The following is a 20,945-nucleotide window of genomic DNA, read 5'->3' as shown; positions in this document are numbered from 1 at the left end:
GCTGCCCTGCGTTCCCAAACACCCTTACCTGGCTGTCATGACTCCAATGAATGTGACCACTGCTCTGTAAAGGAGGAAGTTCGTCTTTTCTCCCTGGTGGAATGCATGCAGCCATGTTCTAGGACCCTTTGGTGTTTGAGATGCTGGTCCAGGCACCATAACCAGTACAGTAGGAGTGTGTCTTGGTTTGAGAATGGTGATGCACAACATTTCCTCACCCTAAAATGTTTTCTGTAAACATAAGAAATTCCATGGCATCCAGAATATTGTCTTTGTAAAAATGATGATCAAATCACACGTTGTTGTTGTTGTTTTCCTCCTTGCTTCAGGTATAAAGGAAAGAGCTACCGTGCCACAGTGGAAGTTGTAAGAACAGCTGATCGAGTCGCAGAGTTCTGCAGGCAGACCTGTATCAAACTTGAATGTTGTCCAAATCTCTTTGGCCCCCAAATGGTGCTAGACAAGTGTTCAGAGAACTGCTCTGTTCTGACAAAAACCAAATACAGTGAGTAATTGCGGTGGTTGGCCCTACAAGGGAATTTTCTGATTCACTACTGCGCTATTCTACAGTGTAGGTCAGTGGCTGCAAAGCACATCTTCAAGTAAATGCAGTTTCCTTAAAGCTGCTGATCATGCTCATCTTAGTTTATATATGGTCAAAGCACCACTGGACTGTGACCATATCATCAACATTTAATCTTGACCTTGGTCAAAAAGTGTCCATTGAGTCCTTCTTCAGTTAGTTTAGCAGTGCAGAAAACTCGTGCTGTATTAGTAAACCCAACCTGTGATTGTACTGGGATTCCTATTGATCTCAGGACAAACCTACCTATTATGTGAGTGATACATAATAATAATAATAATAATAATAATAATAATAATAATAATAATAATAATAATAATTTATTATTTATACCCCGCCCATCTGGCTGAGTTTCCCCAGCCACTCTGGGCGGCTCCCAATCAGTGTTAAAAACAGTACAGCATTACATATTAAAAACTTCCCTGAACAGGGCTGCCTTAAGATGTTTTCTGAATGTCAGGTAATTCTTTATCTCTTTGACATCTGATGGGAGGGCGTTTCACAGGGCGGGCGCCACTACCGAGAAGGCCCTCTGTCTGGTTCCCTGTAGCCTCACTTCTCGCAATGACGGAACCGCCAGAAGGCCCTCGGCACTGGATCTCAGTGTCCGGGCTGAACGATGGGGGTGGAGACGCTCCTTCAGGTATACAGGACCAAGGCCGTTTAGGGCTTTAAAGGTCAGCACCAACACTTTGAATCGTGCTCGGAAACGTTCTGGGAGCCAGTGCAGATCTCTCAGAACCGGTGTTATGTGGTCCCGGCAGCCACTCCCAGTCACCAGTCTAGCTGCCGCATTCTGGATTAATTGCAGTTTCCGGGTCACCTTCAAAGGTAGCCCCACGTAGAGCAGTAGTCCAAGCATGAGATAACTAGAGCATGCACCACTCTGGCGAGACAGTCCGCGGGGAGGTAGGGTCTTAGCCTGCGTACCAGGTGGAGCTGGTAGACAGCTGCCCTGGACACAGAGTTAACATCACCTTTCCTGACCTTTCTATCTTCATTTGGAGGAGCCATATGGGATTTGAAATTAAATCTAAACTACCCTCTGGGAAGCTGTTGATTGCCCCATGGGAAGCAATGCTGATATATTTTTGTGTGTGTGTCAGGCGCGATTCATTTGCAGGTTGGTCACCACTTAACATGTTGAGAAACTGGACTCTTGATGGTTGTAGAGCAGTTTGATGTGCAAAATTGTTGCCACTCCAACCCTTTGAATCACTGTGCTGTTTGTTGGGTTACTAGATTCCAATAGCCAGTACAAGTTTAATTTATGTACCGCAGAATATGTCATCTTTCTTATAAGGCACATACCCATAGGTATCAAACAGCAACAATAGGTCATATAGATGGACATCATTTATCCCCTGTTGGTGGTGCATAAATATAAATAAAACATGGTGATAAAAGGAGATTTTAGAGGCACTCTTGATACATGTAGGGCTAGCAAAAGATGAATCATCCTGACATTTCACAGTCAGAATCCTTTTTCTATTAATTTCTCATAGCCCATTATTATGGGAAGCGAAGAAACAAAAGGATTGGCCGTCCACCAGGTATCCACAGCAACACAGAGACAAGCATGAAGAAGGCAAGCAGGAAAAGAAAGAAACGGAAAAACTTCTTTGTTCATAAGAAGAAACGCTCTTCTACCTCTGTAGATAACACACCTGCTGGCTCACCCCAGGTATGATAACGCATACAATTTATTTAATGCACTCTGTGTTCCATAGATATTAGATAAATGGGTGTTTTGGTATTTTGCTACACACAGTCTTCACTGTCTACCTCTGAGTCTCCCCGTGTCCTTTCCATACCATTTCAGGGCAGTGGGGGTGAAGAGGATGATGATCAGGATGACATAGATGAAGAGTCCCTTACGGAAGACAGCACCTCTGAGCACCAGGAGGAACTGCTTGAAGAGTCTGAAGTGTCAGAAAAGAAATCACGGTCATCCTCCCCCACACAGAGTGAGCGATCCCATTTTGGAGCTCAGGACCGGGACAAACGGAAAAGGAAACTACGCGCCTTTTCTTTCTCAGATGATGAAAATAAGCCTCCTTCACCAAAGGTAGGTCTTGGAATTTTTTTAAAAAAGAATACCTTAGCAGCGAGCATCTAGCGTTCAGAAAGAGAGATTTTGTTCATCGGGGGTCGTCTCTAACTAAATCTCTGGGAATCCCCAGAGCAGATATGGGGTGTGCACAGGGGGAGGAGAGGAAGGGAAGGTTGGGCTCACAGTAGTCTTTCCATGTGCACAATGGTTTAGCTGGATGCAACCCAAGGTCATTAAGCCATCTAATGATGAGCCTTGAAGGCTGAGGCCTCCCCCCCCCCCCGGTTTGTTATTAAATGGAAATAAATGCTCATATTTGTCAGGTCTACCTAGTACTAAAATCAAAAGGGGCAAAATAATTGCTCCAATAAGCAGGTGAGGAAATATTTGTACTGACTTGTGACCTAGCAAAGAAGAAACAGACCCTGTTAAGGAAGGATTATTAAGAGTAGTTTTGAGGTTTTCTTTAGAAGCAAAATAATCCATTTCCCTGCATTCTAATTATATACATTTCTGATACTTGTTATTTAAATAACAGTTCCAGAATATAGATTGGGAGAGTGCCGGGATGGCAGGTTTACCCCCTCTGTAGAAATTTCCCTCCCGGGACACTAGGGAAGACTCAAAACCTCCTTCCTGGTATATCATGCATCCAGAGCATGAACTCTCTACTGAAATAGCAACAATCAGTTGTGTTAAATGCATATACACAATTTAACCTATTGTATAATTCAACATATAAACTTGCATATAATTTGCACTTATTGCAACATGTTGCATACCTAACTCACCACAACAGCAACACTGCAGTGATTAGGGTGAGGAAATCCAGCCAGATGGGTGGGGTAATAAATTATTATTATTATCATCATCATCACCACCACCACCATTATATAAAAATATACAGTCGTACCTTGGAAGTTGAACGGAATCTGTTCTGGAACTCCGTTTGACTTCCAAAACATTTGGAAACCAAGGCACTCCTGCAGCAAATCAGAAGCCGCATCAGATGTTCGGGTTCCAAAGATCATTTGCAAACCGGAACATATACTTCCAGGTTTGCGGCATTCGGGAGCCAAAACATTCAAGTCACAAGGCGTTCGACTTCTGAGGTATGACTGTATACACATTCCACCTGTTCTTGTTAGAAGCTCCATGTATAGATCTCATCTAGTTGCTGGGATTTTGGGGGTTTCCCCTCCAAGTGCTGCCCTGTCAACATTTTTTTGCTACAGTCTCAAGAATATACAACTTGGGGGTGGGGCAGAGAGAGGGGATGGTTTGTGGATTCTGTTCATGAGTACATGGTTCACACCTTATGGATTAAATTTGATCAGCACACACACAAAATCCCTAACACCGAGAATCCAAAATGTCATGATCTGTGGCTCTTTTCAGGAGATAACTCGGGTGGAATTGGTGGGAATATACGAAAAGAGTAAATATGCTTGAGCAGGGCAAATGTAATATTTTTGCTTTGTTTTGGGACTTGTGGGATAGGAAATAAAGATAGACGTTGGAGAAAAGCTGCAGCTGGACAGCAACCCTCTGGAGTGGAGTGTAGCTGATGTTGTGCGGTTCCTCAAATCTACAGACTGTGCCCCATTAGCTAGAATATTTCTGGATCAGGTATTCTATTGTTTTACTGTTGGCAATTGTTAACTGAGCACATGAAATCTCTAGTCTTTGTCTCAATAACTTTCTAGCATTGCAAATAGTTGTCGAGGGATGTATTCCCATTTGATTTGTTAGCTTTCAATCAGACCATTTAATGCATCTTAATGGCATTTTTTTCATCAGTTCTGAACCCTGTTCTCTCTCTGTCTCTCAACAGGAAATAGATGGACAGGCGCTTCTCCTGCTAACTCTTCCCACTGTTCAGGAGTGTATGGACTTGAAACTTGGCCCAGCCATTAAACTTTGCCATCACATTGAAAGGGTTAAATTTGCCTTCTACCAACAGTTTGCTAACTAAAGGGAGGGGGTGATAAATTGGAAAGTGAATTTTTAAAGCACAACTGCAGCATCCTACTCTTCCTTCAACAGGGTGAGGCAAGGAAGGTCAGACGGAAACTGCTTATAAACTGGCATTTGCAGTCTTGCACTTTGAGGGGAGGGGGGAAAATACTTGGAGCAAAACATTAATGCAATCCCAGCTATTTTCACAGCTGTCTATTGGCTTAAGAATGTAGTAGTCGCTTGTTCTGTACATCAGGACTTTTTTGATGAATAAAGGTGGTTAATCTCTCCTCTAAGGGGAGAAAAATTTCCTGTAGTTCTGGTCTGAAATGGACAGACTTGGCAGCACATGGAAGGGAATGCCGATTGATGGAAATCTCCTTGCCATTTGCAGAACTACTTCATTTTCTTTGTCTTAAACATAATTTTTTAAACATTAATATCGCTGATTGCCAAGATAAGTGGTGTGGCCAAAAGCTTGAAAACTGAAGTGCAGCCAGATGTTTTTTGTTTGTGATTTTTATTTTGGAACTTGCTTTCTACCTCTACAGCCTGGGGAAAAAAAGCTATGAGGGAATTACATTTTTCGGGGAAGGTCATATATGGCTATGCAACATGTGCTTTTCTGCAGTCAAAATAGGAATGCCAACATTTTTCACCTGACAGAGGTCCTGGGCCTCCAAAAGTTATCTGAAAGTCACAGATTTAAAAAGTTAGAGCTGTTTGTCATGAAGAGGGAGTGGTGGTGAAGTTTGTGCCTGACAGAATTTCTGCCTGCCATGCTGCTGGTCAAGGCACAGAGAGGACAAGTTTTGGGAATTGTAGAACGGGAGGTTTGAATGTTAACATATGGCTCTGCTTTACAGATAAGCTGCAACCTAATTTATTATTTTTTTTTATTTTTTACTGAAAGCTGCACAGAAATATTGACACTTTAGTATCATTTCTCTTTTTGAAAATATTTACTAGAATATTGCATGGTATGAGATTGGGATTAAGTCTTCACGTATTCTCATTTGTTTTTGGAAATTGACCTTGCATCTGTAGAGGAAGAACGGACAGAAATTGTTGAGCTCCTATCAATTCTCCAATGTTTAAAGGGTTTCTCCAGAAAATTGTAGTTGTTTTGTAAATGCATGGGTGAAATGTCGTCTTCCCTCTTCTATCTTAAGTATATAACAGAAATGATTTGTGATGTTCTTTTTGTTGGACAGTTCATGCAGCCTGTACTGTGTGTACACCTTAAGAGATGGGGTCCATAGTTCTCTACATAACTTTGTGGGTTTATGTAGAGGCAATTCAACTATGGTCAACTTAATAATGTGCTAGCTAATGCTTATCTATACAGCAACTTCCCACAACTGCAACAACTAAATGTTGGTGCACATTGCTGAACAATTACAGGTTTTGATTTCTGCAGAGTGAATCCAGCTTTGTTGGGATCCAGCCATGCACCAAATGGGCTTCTGCACCCATTATATGTGTCTGTTAAATTTGAAGTATATCCGCATCACTGGATCTTTTTGATCTTCACAGTTTGAAACATTGTCTTCCTGCAGAGTCACGTTCCAGGATATATATGAGTGCTGTTTAGGAAGAGGGTTGTATGGTGTCTTAAAAGAAACGAATAACCTTCCTAGCTTTATGAGACCCTAGATAAGAGTATGGATGCAGTGAATGATTACTCAGAGCTTTCATACTTCAGGTTTCAACCAAAGTAGGTTTAGTACATTAAATGCTGTGTAAATGAGCATATGGACCAAGTTTGCAATTACATTTATATATTGAAATGAGTGCTATTCAACTGGTCCATTTATTTATGAGAAATGCACTTGTATGTGTTGGTTTGAATGCCTCTCTCTGGCATTGGGCGGGTGGGGTGGATCCAGGTTTTTTCATTATCCAGCTTCAGTGCATCTTTTGCTTTATTAAAAAGGTAACTATTGGGTACCTTCTGGGGGGGGAATCAAAAATCATAAGAATGGCATATGTACAAAACTTGTATGTCTTGAGATTTTCAGAGTTTTTAAAGTAAAACTTTCATACTCCATGCATTGCTGTAAATAAGCCAACTTACGTTTCTGAAGCCAATGGAGTAGGTGCTGGCTATCTGTGATATATTTATAAGCTAATATTTCTGCCCTACTTTAGGAGTTTGATCCCAGTGGGATCCATTTAGGGGCTGTCAGAAAGAGAGATGCTTTCCATTGTTTGTTACTTTAAGTCATTTCTATGCAACAGATGAGTAGTTGTACACTTCATTTCTTGAGGCAATTCCAGCGTATCTTGTGGGCTGAATTTGAAGCCGTCTGCAAAGCATTCATCCCCTAAGTAGCCCTGGAATATTTTTCCAACTTCAGGGAAATTTAACCTCATCTACAAACCCTTCATTTCTTTCCATTTACTGCCCAAATCAGTTCAATTGGAAGCTTATCTGACTTAATGCTGTTAAAACTTCAAAAGGTTCTTGTGCTACTGTAGTAGAGTGGGAGAGAGTCTGAAAAGTTAGATAACATTGTGCATTTTAACTATGCTAATGACATTCTTACTAGGATAAAATACATGTGTCCAAAGCAGAGAGTGAGAAAAGATAAACATAATTGTTAGATCTCTGGGGACTAGTTGCTATACAATGACTACATGAAAATAAATTTATAGGTACTTTTATTACACAACATATGTTTTCCACTTGATTGGCTTTTGGGGGTGGGAAACAGCAGCTTATAAAGCTATTGTCAAAAGAAATTCAGTACATAATTTTGGTTTACACTCAAAGGTTCTATGTTGCATCATGTTAACTGGCACAGCTATCTAATAAAACATGAGCTAGTTGAGATAGTTCTGGTCTAATTTTACTTGGCATAGCTACCACTTCTATAATGCTAGAAACTTGAAAGGAGGTGGGAAGCCTGTGCCATGAAGGGCTTATTCCAGACTCTGAAAGAGACAGGGGTTGGGGTAGGGATTGACAGTGCTTTAAAATTTATGTACCTGCCATGCAACTGCCAATCCTGTTAAGATAATGGAAACCTTGTTAGTCCTTTCACAAACCCACCTCTGAAAGGACTAACCAGAGGTGGGTTTTTAGCTACCCTTGATCTAGCTAGCATGCCCATGCTGGGTGTGGCCACCCCATGCTGTCTTGCACAAATCTGCATGCAAGCACAAAGGGCAAACTCACAAACCTCTACAGCCATTCCATCAATGTGTCTAATTTATAAATGTTTCCCTTTTTTCTGCCATAAAATTGCTTTGATGGAGCTAGTGAGACACCTGGACCCAGAGGTTAGCCACGAATGCTTTACAGTAAGGTAGAATAAGTTGAATACTAAATCTCTAGCAGTGTGTCAATTAAGGTACAATACCAGGAGCAAAGGATTTTGCAGTCCTCCCTATCTACAGGCTAAGAAGGAAGTCAGCATTTGGAACCTCTCTACCAGCTGCCACAGGTAGGACTGGCATCTTTGCCCCTCTACCATTGGTGCTTCAGCATCAGGGGGAAACAGGATGGATCAGGATCCAAGGTTCTCCTGTTCTCCCAACACACCCCTTGGACGCAGTATGATCCTGGAGTATCTGATTCTAGTGAGACCAGCAGGGCTTGGCATGTGGCAGTGCTGCTGCCAGAGACCCTTCTCTCCCCCCTCCTCCATTCTCATTGGATGACTCTACCCTTTAGTGAAATGAGCACACACTTTTTGTCTGATTTGCAGATACTTTTTACGTATTACTAGCCAAAGCCTAATCAGCTCAAAAGTTTGTCTTGTTGGAGAATTTTGCATGCCAGATTACCTAGGCAGTGCACATCTTTACATCAGTTGCTTTCTTTCTGCACACATTGTGAAGCTTTATGAATTCATACCAGAGTGTTGCCAAAAGTAAAACAATGTTTTAAATAAGGCTTTTGTTGCGATTTTCAGTTTTGTCTAAGATTTTGTCTACTGTGAAAGTAGTATCTGAAATACCAAGATTTGCTAAGCACAAAGGGACTTGCCTGAAAACCTCATGAGTGTAAATTTGACTGTGTGCTGAGAACTCACGCTGGTATTAACTTTCCCTAAATCATTCATATATGAACTTTGTTGTCAAAGGTAGCCTTTTAACCATGAGGCTAGAATGGGGTTTGAGCATGCAATTTTAAAAGCTCGTTATATAATCCATTATATAAATCATAGATCCAAACCCAAAAGCGGGTAGGTGGGAGTAACTTTTTCCCACCCCTCTTCTCTCCAGAGGAGCCCCATTGAAAATGTACTAGGAATGCTGCAGAATTGGGGTATGATGTGCTGAAAGGGGAAGTAATAGAATAATAGAAAAAAAGATGCTCCAAGCAGATGCTACCATTATAGGTGTGTCTGCCCATTTTTTTCCGCAGAAAGAAAGGAAGTCTCCTTCTGCCCCGCGCTACCCACTGCAGGCTGGATTAGTAGCTGATGAGATCTGTAGTGAACCTTGCTAGTGTGAATTCCTTTTTGAAAAGGATCAAAATTGGAGACACTAGAAGTACAGCAGTTATTTATATTAGTTACTTGCTTGTTAGAAGTTAGACCTAATTATTGCACTGCTGCTGACCAGATTAAATTACTTAAAAGAATAAAATCAAGATTGAACCATGGAATGCAGCACATTACTTCCTCCAGACTCTAGAATGAAATGAAATGCTCCACTGACTTGTTGTCTTAAACTTCAGGAGTGTGGAAACTGGATTTACCAGAACTTTGGAACTTCAAGTAATGAATTGAAGTGATTTTTTTAAAAAAAAATCTGTGAAGAACTTACTCCTTTAACTGCAACTCCTAAGAAATCTTAAGTACTATCTGTATATCACAGAAGCTTCATGTTTGTCAGCTTCTGCTGTTGTTACCTAATCACCCAGTCCATTCTCATACAGGACTGCACACAGATTTTTCCATTGACCTCTGAACCAGTTCTGTTAGTGTTTATAGACAATCAGAAATCTATTGAAAGAGCCTACTAGGGCAGGTACTGCCAGCATATATGTAGATCTGTTTTGTTGTAATAAATCATTGAACATGCACTTTCCCTGCTTTGTTCTTTCTTTTTTTAAAAAAAAATTAAAGATGTATATTGTGTTGTTCCTCCTGCTTGCTGTATTTTTCTTTGATTTAATATATATAAATTATATGTGTGAACTGAGGGTGAAATTCAAAAATGGAGAAATATGCACATAAAATATGCCTATTGAAGATCCTCCTTTACTGGATAGATGTATCAGTTAAAGGGTTAAAATATTTTAAATGGATTATTTTGCTTGTTTTTTTTCTGTAAATGAATGTACATAATTTTGTGGTACTTCATGACCGTTTAAAGTGATTGTAAGTAAATTTTAAAAAATACTTAAATTGCTGCTGGTCTGCTTTTGTGTCAATAAGCTGAGTATTGCTTGAGTGCTCAGAATTCCATGTTACATGTGTCATTGAGGGGAAACTGGATTACATTACTATTACATAAACAAGCACTTGAGGGTTCATAGGCACAAAGGTGAATCTCCAAGTGTCTTACAATTATGGTTCAAGAAACAACATCATATGCTCTTAGTGCTGGGCTTATTTGCCTGTGACCCTCTGAGGAAAGAACTTTTGCAAACAGTTTTCCCTAGAAAAATCTGCTGGTAAAAATGCTGCTGGGTAGACCAAAAGCTTTTCTTGTCTAATATTCTGTTGTCCACATGGCCAATCCAGTGCCTCAGTTAAGAAATGAACAGGAACTGAGTCCAGTAGTAACTCTCATGTGTTCAACAGCATATAGGCTCTGTCAGTGGAGGCAATATACCAATAGCAGTTTTTTTACTGTTTTATTAGTTTATCAATACAAATACAGAGACATATATATTTTCAGTTTAAACAAAGTGAATCATTGTTGGAAATCTTTATATTTGGACCCCCTTCTTGCAAAAAAACATTTCCCATGTCCACTTCGGTTTGTATAGGGATATTGAAGTAGATTTCAGAACCTTCTTACTTGATTTTACTTTTCCTGGTGGTTCCTAGAGAAGAGTTGATTAAAGTAACACCAGAACCAAATTAGGTAGTGTTGCTGGCATATAATGAATCAATTTGTATTCTGGCCTGCAAAACTAAGATTTTTCTCTTAGACACTTTTATCTGTTGAACACAATAGATGAATCTTATTTCTGAACAGGCATGCATAGATACAATTAACCTACAAGCAATTTTTTCTCCGGCCAAACTCCATACTTTGTAATGATCTTAGAAATAAGAAAATGTTTATTGCATTAATGTTTAAATGTGTAAAAATAATTACCAGCAATCACCTTATCGCAAAGCGCAAAATGAAACCTGATATTTTAATTAGGTTTGATAAATCTGGTTCTGATAAATTTTGTAAGTGAGCTGCTAGGAAAAGAGAAGGGGCTTGTCTGACTAGGTGCTCTCAGAAGCACACCATACTGAAGAGATCTTATTCTTCCTGAAGCTTTATGATTGTGTTGGAGACACACAGTGTGCCTTGGAAAATCTATACATTTTTCCCTAGCCACTTCATATAAGAAAGTCAGGCAGCAGTCTAGTTTTTCTGACTGATAGCTCACTTTGCTGTCAAACTGACAGAAAACAGTTTTTCATTAAATTTATTTCCCTAAACTACGCACCTATTCATCTTATACAGATTACTTAAATTAAGGGCATCTCTACAATGTAAGCTATTTCCATAAATACCCCCCACTCCAGAATGTGGTAAGCAAATTCTTTCCACCCAAATTTGAACGGATTCCCTTGCATACACAAAGACGCATATATATTTAAAATGTGACAGACATCCTCTATGGGGGGGGAGGAGGAGAAGTCAATGGGAAGACATATGAAACATGGAATATACATGGAAGACAACTTCAAGATTTGGAATTTAAAATGTTTGTTTTTTCTAGATTGCCTCCTGCTAGAGTTAAACTCTTGTCCTGCATTTGAGCTACAAGAAACAAAAAATATGTAATAATATAAAACTGTTCTTTGCTCAAGAGTGTTACTACTGTATCCCTGAAGACAAGTCTACTTCTCAATGTCAATTACATGTACAGTAAAGCCTTTTAAGAAGAGTTGTAGAACCTTGCATGTTTTAAGCATAGATTGACATGTAGTGTTAAAGTTCTGCCATTTACATTACAATCCTATACAAATCTACTCAGATGTAAACCTAGTTTGAGTTCAGAAGGACTTCACTTTGGGGGTAAATGAATATAGGATTGCAGCCTAAAGCAGAAAACTAGCTCAGTACAAACTCACAAGTAAATATTGTGCTGCATACAATTACCGGTACACATTCTTTTGTTGAAAACTGAAAAACAAAGAAAAAAACACTTCAATCCACATTCTCCAGCCTGAAAGCACATGAAACTGAATGTATTGATTGTGCACTCAAACCATTCTCATTATACATTTAAAACATTTTATTTCCTTCTTGGGTAGATAAAAATAATCAGTCATGGCTCAGACATGTCACATGGGCTGATAGCCAATGGCCTGGTAGAGGTTTATCTTCTAGTATGCAACAAGATACCGTAAATATTTGGCCTAAGGTATTGATAAGCCTTCATTGTACAAATCAATACAGCAGATATTTTATTACATACAGTACTGAGATCAGTGTGATGTTAATAAATATCCTTGTTCACAATTACAGCTATAAATCATCATGAGAAAACAGTTTGTTACAGACACAAGACACAAACTAGTTTTGTGACATATCCTCTATCAAAAGAAAATTCGACCCATTCTAAGTATACTTGACTCCTGGCATAAATATATTTTTGCTGGCATACATTTATTACTAAATGTGTTATATAAAATTGGAGTACACAAGTCACCAAAAATTGGAATGTCTTTCTGCAATCTTAACCATTTCTACTCAAGAAAATCACTGAGTTCTATAGGGGTTTGCCCCCAGGTTGGTAGGTAGGATTAGGATTGCATCCTAAATGCGAGATTAAAAAAATCCATGACTTTGTAGCAAGTACAAAACGGTAACAGTAAGGATCCTGTGCTGTGAGGATACTTTCCACCATTAGGGGGCGTCAAACTAGTCATCAGAGTCTAATACCGTACAGTAATTAGCAGGCACCCGTGTTTCTCAGTGCTATTTGCACAGTACAGTATCTAGCTTTGAGCCTTAAGACCAGCTCAGAATTGAGACACAAGTCTTGAGCTCAAGTCCCTGTGCCAAAGTTTTAGCTATCTCCAAAGCATCCTGAAAGCTGCCACTTCTAAACCCCAACCTTGACATTGTTTCTCAAACCAATGGCATGCGTTGTAAAAAGGTGATCTCAGGTTTGGTACAAGGCTGGATTTATTGCTTCTGGATTTTATTGTTTTGCCTTCCCCCCCCCCCCGTAAACCGCTTCGAGGTCGTTTTTACAATCTAGCGGTATATAAATCTTACGAAACAGATAAAATAATAAATGAGCCTGTGGATTAAATGGTTTTTAAACAGCATTAGAGCTTTTTTTTTTATAACACACAATAACAGCAATAGCTAGCTTCCTACAGGCGCTTACTTTTCCCAGCACCAGATCCATTAGGCTGGGAGACGGGAAGTGGCAGCCGTTTCCCGCTCGAGGTTCTGCCATTCCCCACAGCGGCAGGCGCGTCTCCTCAGAAGTAAAGCTGCCTCCTCGGTGACTTTGGCTGTGGCGGCAGGAGCTGGGAGGGCGAAGGCTTCCTTCTTCACCCGCGGGCAGAAGCGAAGCTCCTCCTCGGAAGAAAGCCCAACCTCCGTCCTCGGCGCAGAACCAGACCGGGCCGAGCCCTTAGCCCCGGGGCGCGGAGAGGAGGACGAGGGCTCGCCCAGCCTCCTGTTCCCTCCTCAGACGACAGAGAGAACATCCTCCCAGACGCGCATCCCGCCTCACCTGATGGACGGAGAGCAGCGGCCGCGACACTGCCGCCCCTTGGCCCCGCCCTCCCCCGAGGCTCACGGCGCAGCCAATCCACGGAGCCTGACGTCACGCGCTGCCGGTGACGCGGCGCGTGGGGTTCCTCCCCCGTCCCCAGGAAGCGCCGCGGAGCCTTCGAGCGACCCTCCTTCTCCTTCCCTCTGGCCGGCGCACCTGCTCCGCGGCGCGCTCAGTCCGCCATGGGGGGCTCCCTGGCCCCCAACAGCTCCTTCCTGGCCACGCCCAGGCCGGGCTCTCCGCAGGGCGGCGGCGCTGGCGCTGGCGGGCCCGGCGCTGCTTCCTCCCCGTCCGGGGATGGGCCGGGCTACCGTGGCTGCAAGAACGGGGCCCTGATGGACAGCTTCGGCATCTTCCTGCAGGGGCTGCTCGGGGTCGTGGCCTTCAGCCTCCTCATGCGTGAGTCCCTGGCCGGCGCTCCTCCCCGCCCGCCTGCGCCCTTCTCCCCGGGGAGCCCCGGGGCCAGAGAGAGAGAGAGAGAGACCCACCCCCGCCGCCTTCCCTGCCTCGCCAGGCGGCAACCCGGCCCCAGGCAGCCTCTCCATCCTGCTTCCCTGGGGCGCCCCAGCCCCACCTCCGCGCCCCTCCCTCCTTCCCTTTCCTTGCTCTCCTTCCCTGCAACTTCCTGCGAGTTTCGCTTGTCGTAGCCCGTCGTCTTCGAGATGTAGCGTGACTGCCTCTCTCTCTCTGGGACCGGCTCTCCTTTCTGTGCTAGGGGCCGAGCGGGTCTCTCTCGTGCTCAGCTGTGCGCTTCCCTCCCGCCCCCTACAACCCCCATCGCTCCTGGTCTCCCTCCTCCTCCTCCTCCTTGGCTTCCCTCGAACAATGTGCTCAGGAAAACCCACCGCCGCCTCTGTGGCTTTGTTCTGCCTCCAGCTGCATCCCCGACTTGGTAGCGGAGTCCCCTTCTGCCTCCCACTCCTTGCATCCTCAGATGTGCTTTCAACACTGATTCAACTCCGTATTAGAATATGAAGTACTGTAATAAAGATTGCCTCGGAGCATGGGCGTTTTTCTTACTGGTGTCCAGGTAGATAGATGGGTGTGGGTTTCTTTAAATGCACTTCACTAAGTTGCCAAAATCGCTCTGCCCAAGGGCCATTTTAACTTCCCCTGTATCAGCTGTATGACTCCTCCTGACAAGTTTGCTTAATCCCGGGCTCACTGACCCTCCAAAATGGAGTTATGGATTGCCAAAATTTGCCTTCCCATGATGTGACCCCATGCCCACTGTATTGACATGATGGTCGTCATTCTTTAAGTTTGTCACATTTGTAGATGAATCCTGTTCAAGCTGTCTTTACTAAGTGCCTTTCTCATCTTTTGGAGTAAATTACTTCTGATACTATGTTTTATTTGAGGCTGCATGTTCACTTTGTTAGTGGGAATGGAGACAAGTGGACCTTCTGTTTCTTTTCATTTTCAGCTTCCTGCCTATCAAGCATGAGTTTGTGGAGCACGTCACTCTAAACTTTAGCTGCTTAAAACCCTTGGGGAAGTATGTTTTAAAAATGAAAGCTCTAGTGTGTTCTAGCGCTTATTCTGCAAGAATAAATATAGCAACTTGTCTTATGAATTGGCTTTCTGAGAAGTGTGGTTGCAATAGCTGTCTGCCTTCTGCAGCTGCTGTGTGCAGGAAACATGTTAATTTGTTTTGAGATTCCAAATGCTGTGAATCTCACAGAGTGGCTCATGTTTACCAACTAGATCATGGTGTTTTTTTAATGGCTTATGCACTATTGCCTGTGTTTAGCTCTTCAGAGAAGAGTTGCACCCTCCAACGTCAACCAGGTTCCCTTTCTCCTGTGTTTAGCCTGGTGAAAAAAGTTTCAGAACTTGCATGCTATTTTTTCATATTTTGGTTGGCTTAATAAAGGTGGTGTTCTGTTGCAGATTTTGGAACCCTCCCATATTTGATTCTCAATATGTGTATTCGTTATGCCATTGACAGTCATCTTCTCTATTCAAGTGCTACTCTTATTATCACTCCGATCTGTCTTGCAAAGTGTTGTGTTAATCCTTTGCACAGTATTGCTTAGAGACCCATGAGCTGGCTGTTCACCATTGGAAGAAGCATTATGTAAACTTCTGCTCTCTTTAGCAAAGTAGGTTTACAAATTTTATGGCACTCATCTTTAGCCCAAACGTATATTTGGTGACCTCTTGGTGTGTGTACTTTTGCCATACATTTGGATATTGGATGCCTCTTTTATGATCCACCTTATGTCAGACTAATGCTCGACTGCAGGTCCCAACTCTCCAGTTGAAGACCAGAGTGTCTACTCTGACCACTTAAATACTTCGAACCTTTCCCAGGTCTGCTGTTTGGGATCCTCAAGTGTGGCTGCATAAGGACCTTACAGATGAGCTGAGATTTAACATGTTTAAGAAATGGAAGAAAGGGAAAATCACGAAAGAATATATACGAGTAGTAAACAGTTGCAGGGAGAAGGTCATTCTGAACTCAGACATGCAAGAGAGGTTAAAAATAAATTTAAAGGTTTCTTCTGCTATGTTTGAAGCAAGAGGAAGAACAAGCCATTAGTAGGTCCCTTCTTGGAGAAGATGGAGAAATGCTATTGAGTGACAGAGATGTGGGAACTGCTCAACGCTTACTTTGCCTTTGTCTTCACCCAAAAGGAAAGCAGTGCCCAACCTGATGATAACAGAGTAAAACTATGCAAGGAGCGAGCTGCAGGCCAAGATAGGAAAAGAGGTGGTAATAGAACACCTAGCTACTTTCAATGAATTCACATATCCAGGGCCTGATGAGCTACACCCAAGGGTACTAAAGGAGTTTGCAGATGTAATCTCAGAGCCTCTGTCTATAATCTTTGAGAATTATTGGAGAATAGATAAGGTCCCTGCAGATTGGGCAAATGTCCCCATCTTCAAAAGGGGGGGGGGAGAAGACCCAGGTAAATGCCGACCGGTGAGCTTGATATTAATACCAGGAAAGGTCCTAGAATGGATGAACAGTCAGTCTGCAGCACTTAGAAAAGGATGCTGTGATTACTAACACCCAGCATGGGTTTCTCAAAACCAAGTCATACCAGACAAATCTCATTTCTTTTTTTGATAGTTACAGGCTTGGTGGGTCAGTAAGACTTTTGACGAAGTCCCCCATGATATTTTTGTGGAGAAGCTGGAAAAATGGACTGGGTGAGGTAACGGTTCGGTGGATTTATAGCTGGTTGACTGACCAAACCAAAAGAGTACTCATCAATGGTTCATCGTTATCCTGTAAAAATGTGACAAGTTGGGTGCTGTAGGGTTCTGTCCTGGGCTGGTTGTTCAACATATTTATAAACGCCTTGGATGAAAGAACTGAGGGGATACACATCAAATTTGGAGATGCCACCAGACTGGGAGGATGCCGCTGAAGACCGAATCAGAATTCAAGATGACCTTAACAAATTGGAGAACTGGGCCCAAACTAACAGGATGAAATTCAATAGGGGCATATTTAAGGTTCTACACTTTGGCAGGAATAACCAGCTGCACAAATATAAGATTGCCAGCAGTACATGTGAAAAGGATCTAGGGGTCTTAGTAGACCACAAGCTTAACATGAATCAACAAGTGTGATGCAGTGGCTTCACATTAAAAAAAAGGAGATTCCAACTGAACATTAGGAAGATTTTTCTGTCAGCAAGACACCTCAGAAGGTGGTGAGCTCTCCTCCATTGGAAGTTTTTAAGTAGAGGTTGGGTGGCCATCTGTCTTGGATGCTTTAATAGATATTCCTTCATTGCAGGAAGTGGGACTGGATAACCCTCGGGGTTCCTTCCAAATCAACAATTCTATGATTCTGTGTGTGTTTGGAAAGGTACAGTCATACCTATGTTGTGCACCTGAAATAGCTTGGAAGGAAGAATGAATAGGCTCACTCACGTTCTTAAGTGTTATCTTTTATGAGTGTGTAGTAAGCATAGTCTGGAAAATAGTAGACATTTTTTCTCTTCCCGTTTAAAAATAAATGAGTACAGCTCATTTTCCATTGTTTGAAAAGAGCCAAACTTGCTGTAGCTTTCAGAACTCTTATCATTTCTGTTGTGATACAGTTAGAATGCATTAAGGCAAAGGCAGTGAATGTGTGTCCTCCATATATTGTTGGACTACAAATCACTTCCTGAACAAGGTGGCAGGGAATCACTAAAAAAACCATGTTGGTTCCACAATCAATTTTCCATCATAACAGGACTCTTTCCACCATAACAGTTCCTGTGTTTCCTGTGTTTAGATGTGTATTATATGTAACATTTTTTCTCCTTCACTTTCCCTTCACCTCCACCAGCCCATAGATTTAAATGGACACCAATGCATTCAGGTGTAGCAGATACCTTTAAGTGAGCCCACCCTTGAGTGTGACTGTCAGATTCTGGGACAACTTGCAGTGAGACTGGATAGTGCAGGCTTTTAATTGATGCTGAGATTGGGGGCTGCTCTTTGACTCCAGGTGTGCCGTTACCTTCCCATTGGGAACTGAGTCATTGATTATAACAAAGCAATCCTGGGATGGTAGCTGATATACCCTTATTACAGCAACCATCCTTTTCTATGTCAGCGCTGCTTCTTTCAAGACTGATTGGGGCAATTGTGAGCCTTTGCTCATCTTGCTTCCCTTATTTGTTCCAGTGGGAAGCAGAGGATTCTTTTCAGCTCTAGCTTGTTTGTTGTTTTCCTCCAGCTGTTCCTCTCCATGGAGGGAAGGAAAATAGACTGGTTCAGGGGCTGGTTCAGCTATTAAATTGGGAAGACATCCTACCAGTATACCTGAAGCCAAGTTTGTGTTTTCTTTCTTTTTAGAGTTGGTTAGATGTAATTGGAGAAACTATTAGTCTGCAATTTTAAATCTAACATTCTTTCATTTGAGATTATATCATATCTTACTTACATCAGATGCCATAGGAAGGCATATTTGTAGGATCTCAGACATCCTTATTGCTATATAGATCTTTTGGAACCTATAACGTGATCAAGTTATGCAACAGATTTCAGGCACATCCTTGCCTTTTGTTTTTAAATGGAGGTGAGGGGAATTACAGTGGTACCTTGGTTCCCGAACGGCATAGTTGTCACACAAATCGGCTCCCGAACTCCGCAAACCCCGAAGCAAGTGTTCTGGTTTGTGAACATTTTTCAGAAGCCAAATGTCTTCCACAGCTTCTGATTGAGTGCAGGAAGCTCCTGCAGCCAATCGGAAGCCGCGCCTTGATTGTTGAACAGACTCCCAGAACGGATTAAGTTTGAGAACCAAGGTACCAATGAACTCTATCTTTCTGACATAGTGATACTTGAGCTTCCTCTCCCCCCCTCCTTTCTTCATTTCAGATCATACATAGTTTTCATTTTTGCTTGTTAACACCTCTTCTTCATTTGTAAATATATTTTTATCCTATATTCTGGACAGGGTTGCCGAATCATAAATATATAAAAGAAGCTTAGAATAAACAAACCATGGGCTTCTCTCCCCAACCAACTCTCACGCCGAAGAAAATTTTATCTCAATTCAAACCTTTGATCCATGTAGCTAGTATATTCCGCAGTATGTTGTTGCATCCCTTTTCTATCACACACAGGTACTTTAAAGCCAATTAAAGATCCAATTAATGGCAGTGTAGGAGGGTTTTTGCCAGGGAAAGCGCTTTTGCACTCAGTGCCACCCTGCCTCCCACATTCTATGCCGAAGCGAGAGCCAGGTACAGAGACAAACTGAGAGTGAAGCCCCTTCCCTCCCCCCGCCCGTCCCTGGGGGGAATTTACAAGGATGATTTACCCTCTGTCATCCTTGTTTTTCATTTGATGATCCCCCACTGTTGTGGGGGCTGCCTCCATTAAGGCAGGCGGGACCGGAAGCAAAGAAATGTTAAAACAGTTTTAATATAAACAGCTTGTGAAACATTTTTTTGTGCAGTTGTTTCCAAAGGGATCAGTAATGTGGAATCATATGCAAAATGTGGGCCTCTGATCTCGGATGGGACCCCTGAAAGTTTGTTGTTATTATTTATTTCATTTCATTTCTATGCCACTTTATTTTTTAAGAAAAACATCTCACTGTGGTTTACAATCTATATTAAAACATCAAATAAAACAATCGAGAATAAAAGGTTACTGGAGAAAGACAAATATAAAGTTTACATTCGTAGCAACATAATTAACAGGAAACTAAAATGTTCTCAAAAAGTTCTAAATAAAACATTACAAAGAGGCCAACTACATAGTGCACACTTCATGGAGCAAAGTGAACAAAAAAACTATCTGAAACATTTCAAAAGAAAACATTGCTAAAGGAAGTCAAATGCAAAACACAGTTTAAAACCACATACTGTAATTAACAAGAGAGTAAAATATTATCATAAGCATAGAATGTATCTGCAGCTGTTGCTGCCAGTCCTGCCAATGGTGGCTCATGGTGGGCAGAGGCTGTGGAAGCTCAGGCTCAACGATCTGGGTCTGCACTAAGAGACAACCCCCTTAAACAAAAACTATAGTGATATGTCACGGAAAGGCTCTACTTTTTCCTCAAAAACCGGTAGTTGCCTGAAAACAGTTACTGTTAAGATAAGTATTATTTTATTGGGCCAATAAAAATGACTGGTGTATGTAACTGCCATTATTTTTAATTTTAGAATGAGATGACAGGTGGAGTAGATGCGGAACTTTGTTCATGTGCATAGTTCTGTTACCCAAAGCTTAGAGCAGGCCCCAGAACTCTGACAGGTTTGAAAAGATTTAATACTTAAATGTGTGGTATGTGGTAAAATTTGTTGGGAGTCTTGCCATCTTATAAAAAAAATGCTATAGATTTATTTTCAAGTAGTTTTTTTAAGGGATATTGATTAATTTTATAGATTCAGATTGATATGCTAGGAAATAAGGTATTTAGTCTATTCCTTTTCTTTTTTCATGCCTGTGGAGCAGCAGAACACTGAAATCAAAGGAGGATAGAATACTATTCATACTGGAGGATCTTAATAATTATAGGAGGTTTTAAAGGTCATTTACGTGTGAAATTCTCCAAACTGCACCTCCAAAGTGGTCCCCTTTCCCCAATATCTCCATCCTTTATAGGTAGTGTGATCTTACCTCAGAGGTAGCTTTGGATATGACCAACAATTGCAGTCCACCCAACATGGAAGTGACCACGAAATATACTAACAGTACTTGTTTATGATTTCTGTAGCTATTTTTTGTTGCTTGGGAAAGCTTGAGTAGTTGGTTTTACTGTTAGGAAAGGGCCATCAACCAACAATTTGGGGCTCCTTTCAGTTTCAAAGTGACAAAATGAGCAAACAAGTTGGATAATTTAATTGAAGTAAGCTTGGTGGTTTTTGTCCCTAGCAAAAACTTAACAGGAAATTAGTTTTGTCTTTGAATCTCAAATTCAGCACTTGGAGCACTAGTCTAAAAACGTCTTATTG

General features: G+C 41.7%; 2 protein-coding genes and 1 long non-coding RNA gene across 9 annotated transcripts in view; 2 read left to right on the top strand and 1 right to left on the bottom strand.

Annotated features, from left to right (window-relative positions):
- SFMBT1 (Scm like with four mbt domains 1) overlaps positions 1–9,345 on the top strand; it is a 75,109-nt gene extending 65,764 nt beyond the window's left edge. For all 3 annotated transcript variants that reach the window (XM_081901192.1, XM_081901191.1, XM_081901193.1), the window contains exons 17-21: positions 330–505; positions 2,089–2,267; positions 2,406–2,651; positions 4,137–4,265; positions 4,471–9,345. In XM_081901192.1, the coding sequence (XP_081757318.1) occupies positions 330–505; positions 2,089–2,267; positions 2,406–2,651; positions 4,137–4,265; positions 4,471–4,611 (871 nt within the window). In that variant the 3' untranslated portion in view covers positions 4,612–9,345. The remainder of the gene's footprint in view (positions 1–329; positions 506–2,088; positions 2,268–2,405; positions 2,652–4,136; positions 4,266–4,470) is intronic.
- LOC309364301 overlaps positions 1–13,215 on the bottom strand; it is a 35,329-nt gene extending 22,114 nt beyond the window's left edge. For 3 of the 4 annotated variants that reach the window (XR_014165802.1, XR_014165803.1, XR_014165804.1), the window contains exon 1: positions 13,126–13,215. This is a non-coding gene — a long non-coding RNA (uncharacterized lncRNA). Of the gene's footprint in view, positions 1–218; positions 331–13,125 lie in introns of those variants that run through there. The other variant, XR_014165805.1, reaches the window with a different exon arrangement.
- A 392-nt stretch (positions 13,216–13,607) lies between these two features.
- Positions 13,608–20,945, top strand: part of LOC309364291 (store-operated calcium entry regulator STIMATE-like) — a 36,093-nt gene continuing 28,755 nt past the window's right edge. The window contains exon 1 of one of the 2 annotated variants that reach the window (XM_081901244.1): positions 13,608–13,920. In XM_081901244.1, the coding sequence (XP_081757370.1) occupies positions 13,704–13,920 (217 nt within the window). In that variant the 5' untranslated portion in view covers positions 13,608–13,703. The remainder of the gene's footprint in view (positions 13,921–20,945) is intronic. The other variant, XM_081901243.1, reaches the window with a different exon arrangement.

This window comes from Podarcis melisellensis, assembly GCF_964234715.1.
Source record: "Podarcis melisellensis genome assembly, chromosome: 2".
Classification (NCBI taxonomy): domain Eukaryota; kingdom Metazoa; phylum Chordata; class Lepidosauria; order Squamata; family Lacertidae; genus Podarcis; species Podarcis melisellensis.
Note: the sequence above shows the minus strand (reverse complement) of the source record. Positions and strands in the feature narration are given on the sequence as shown.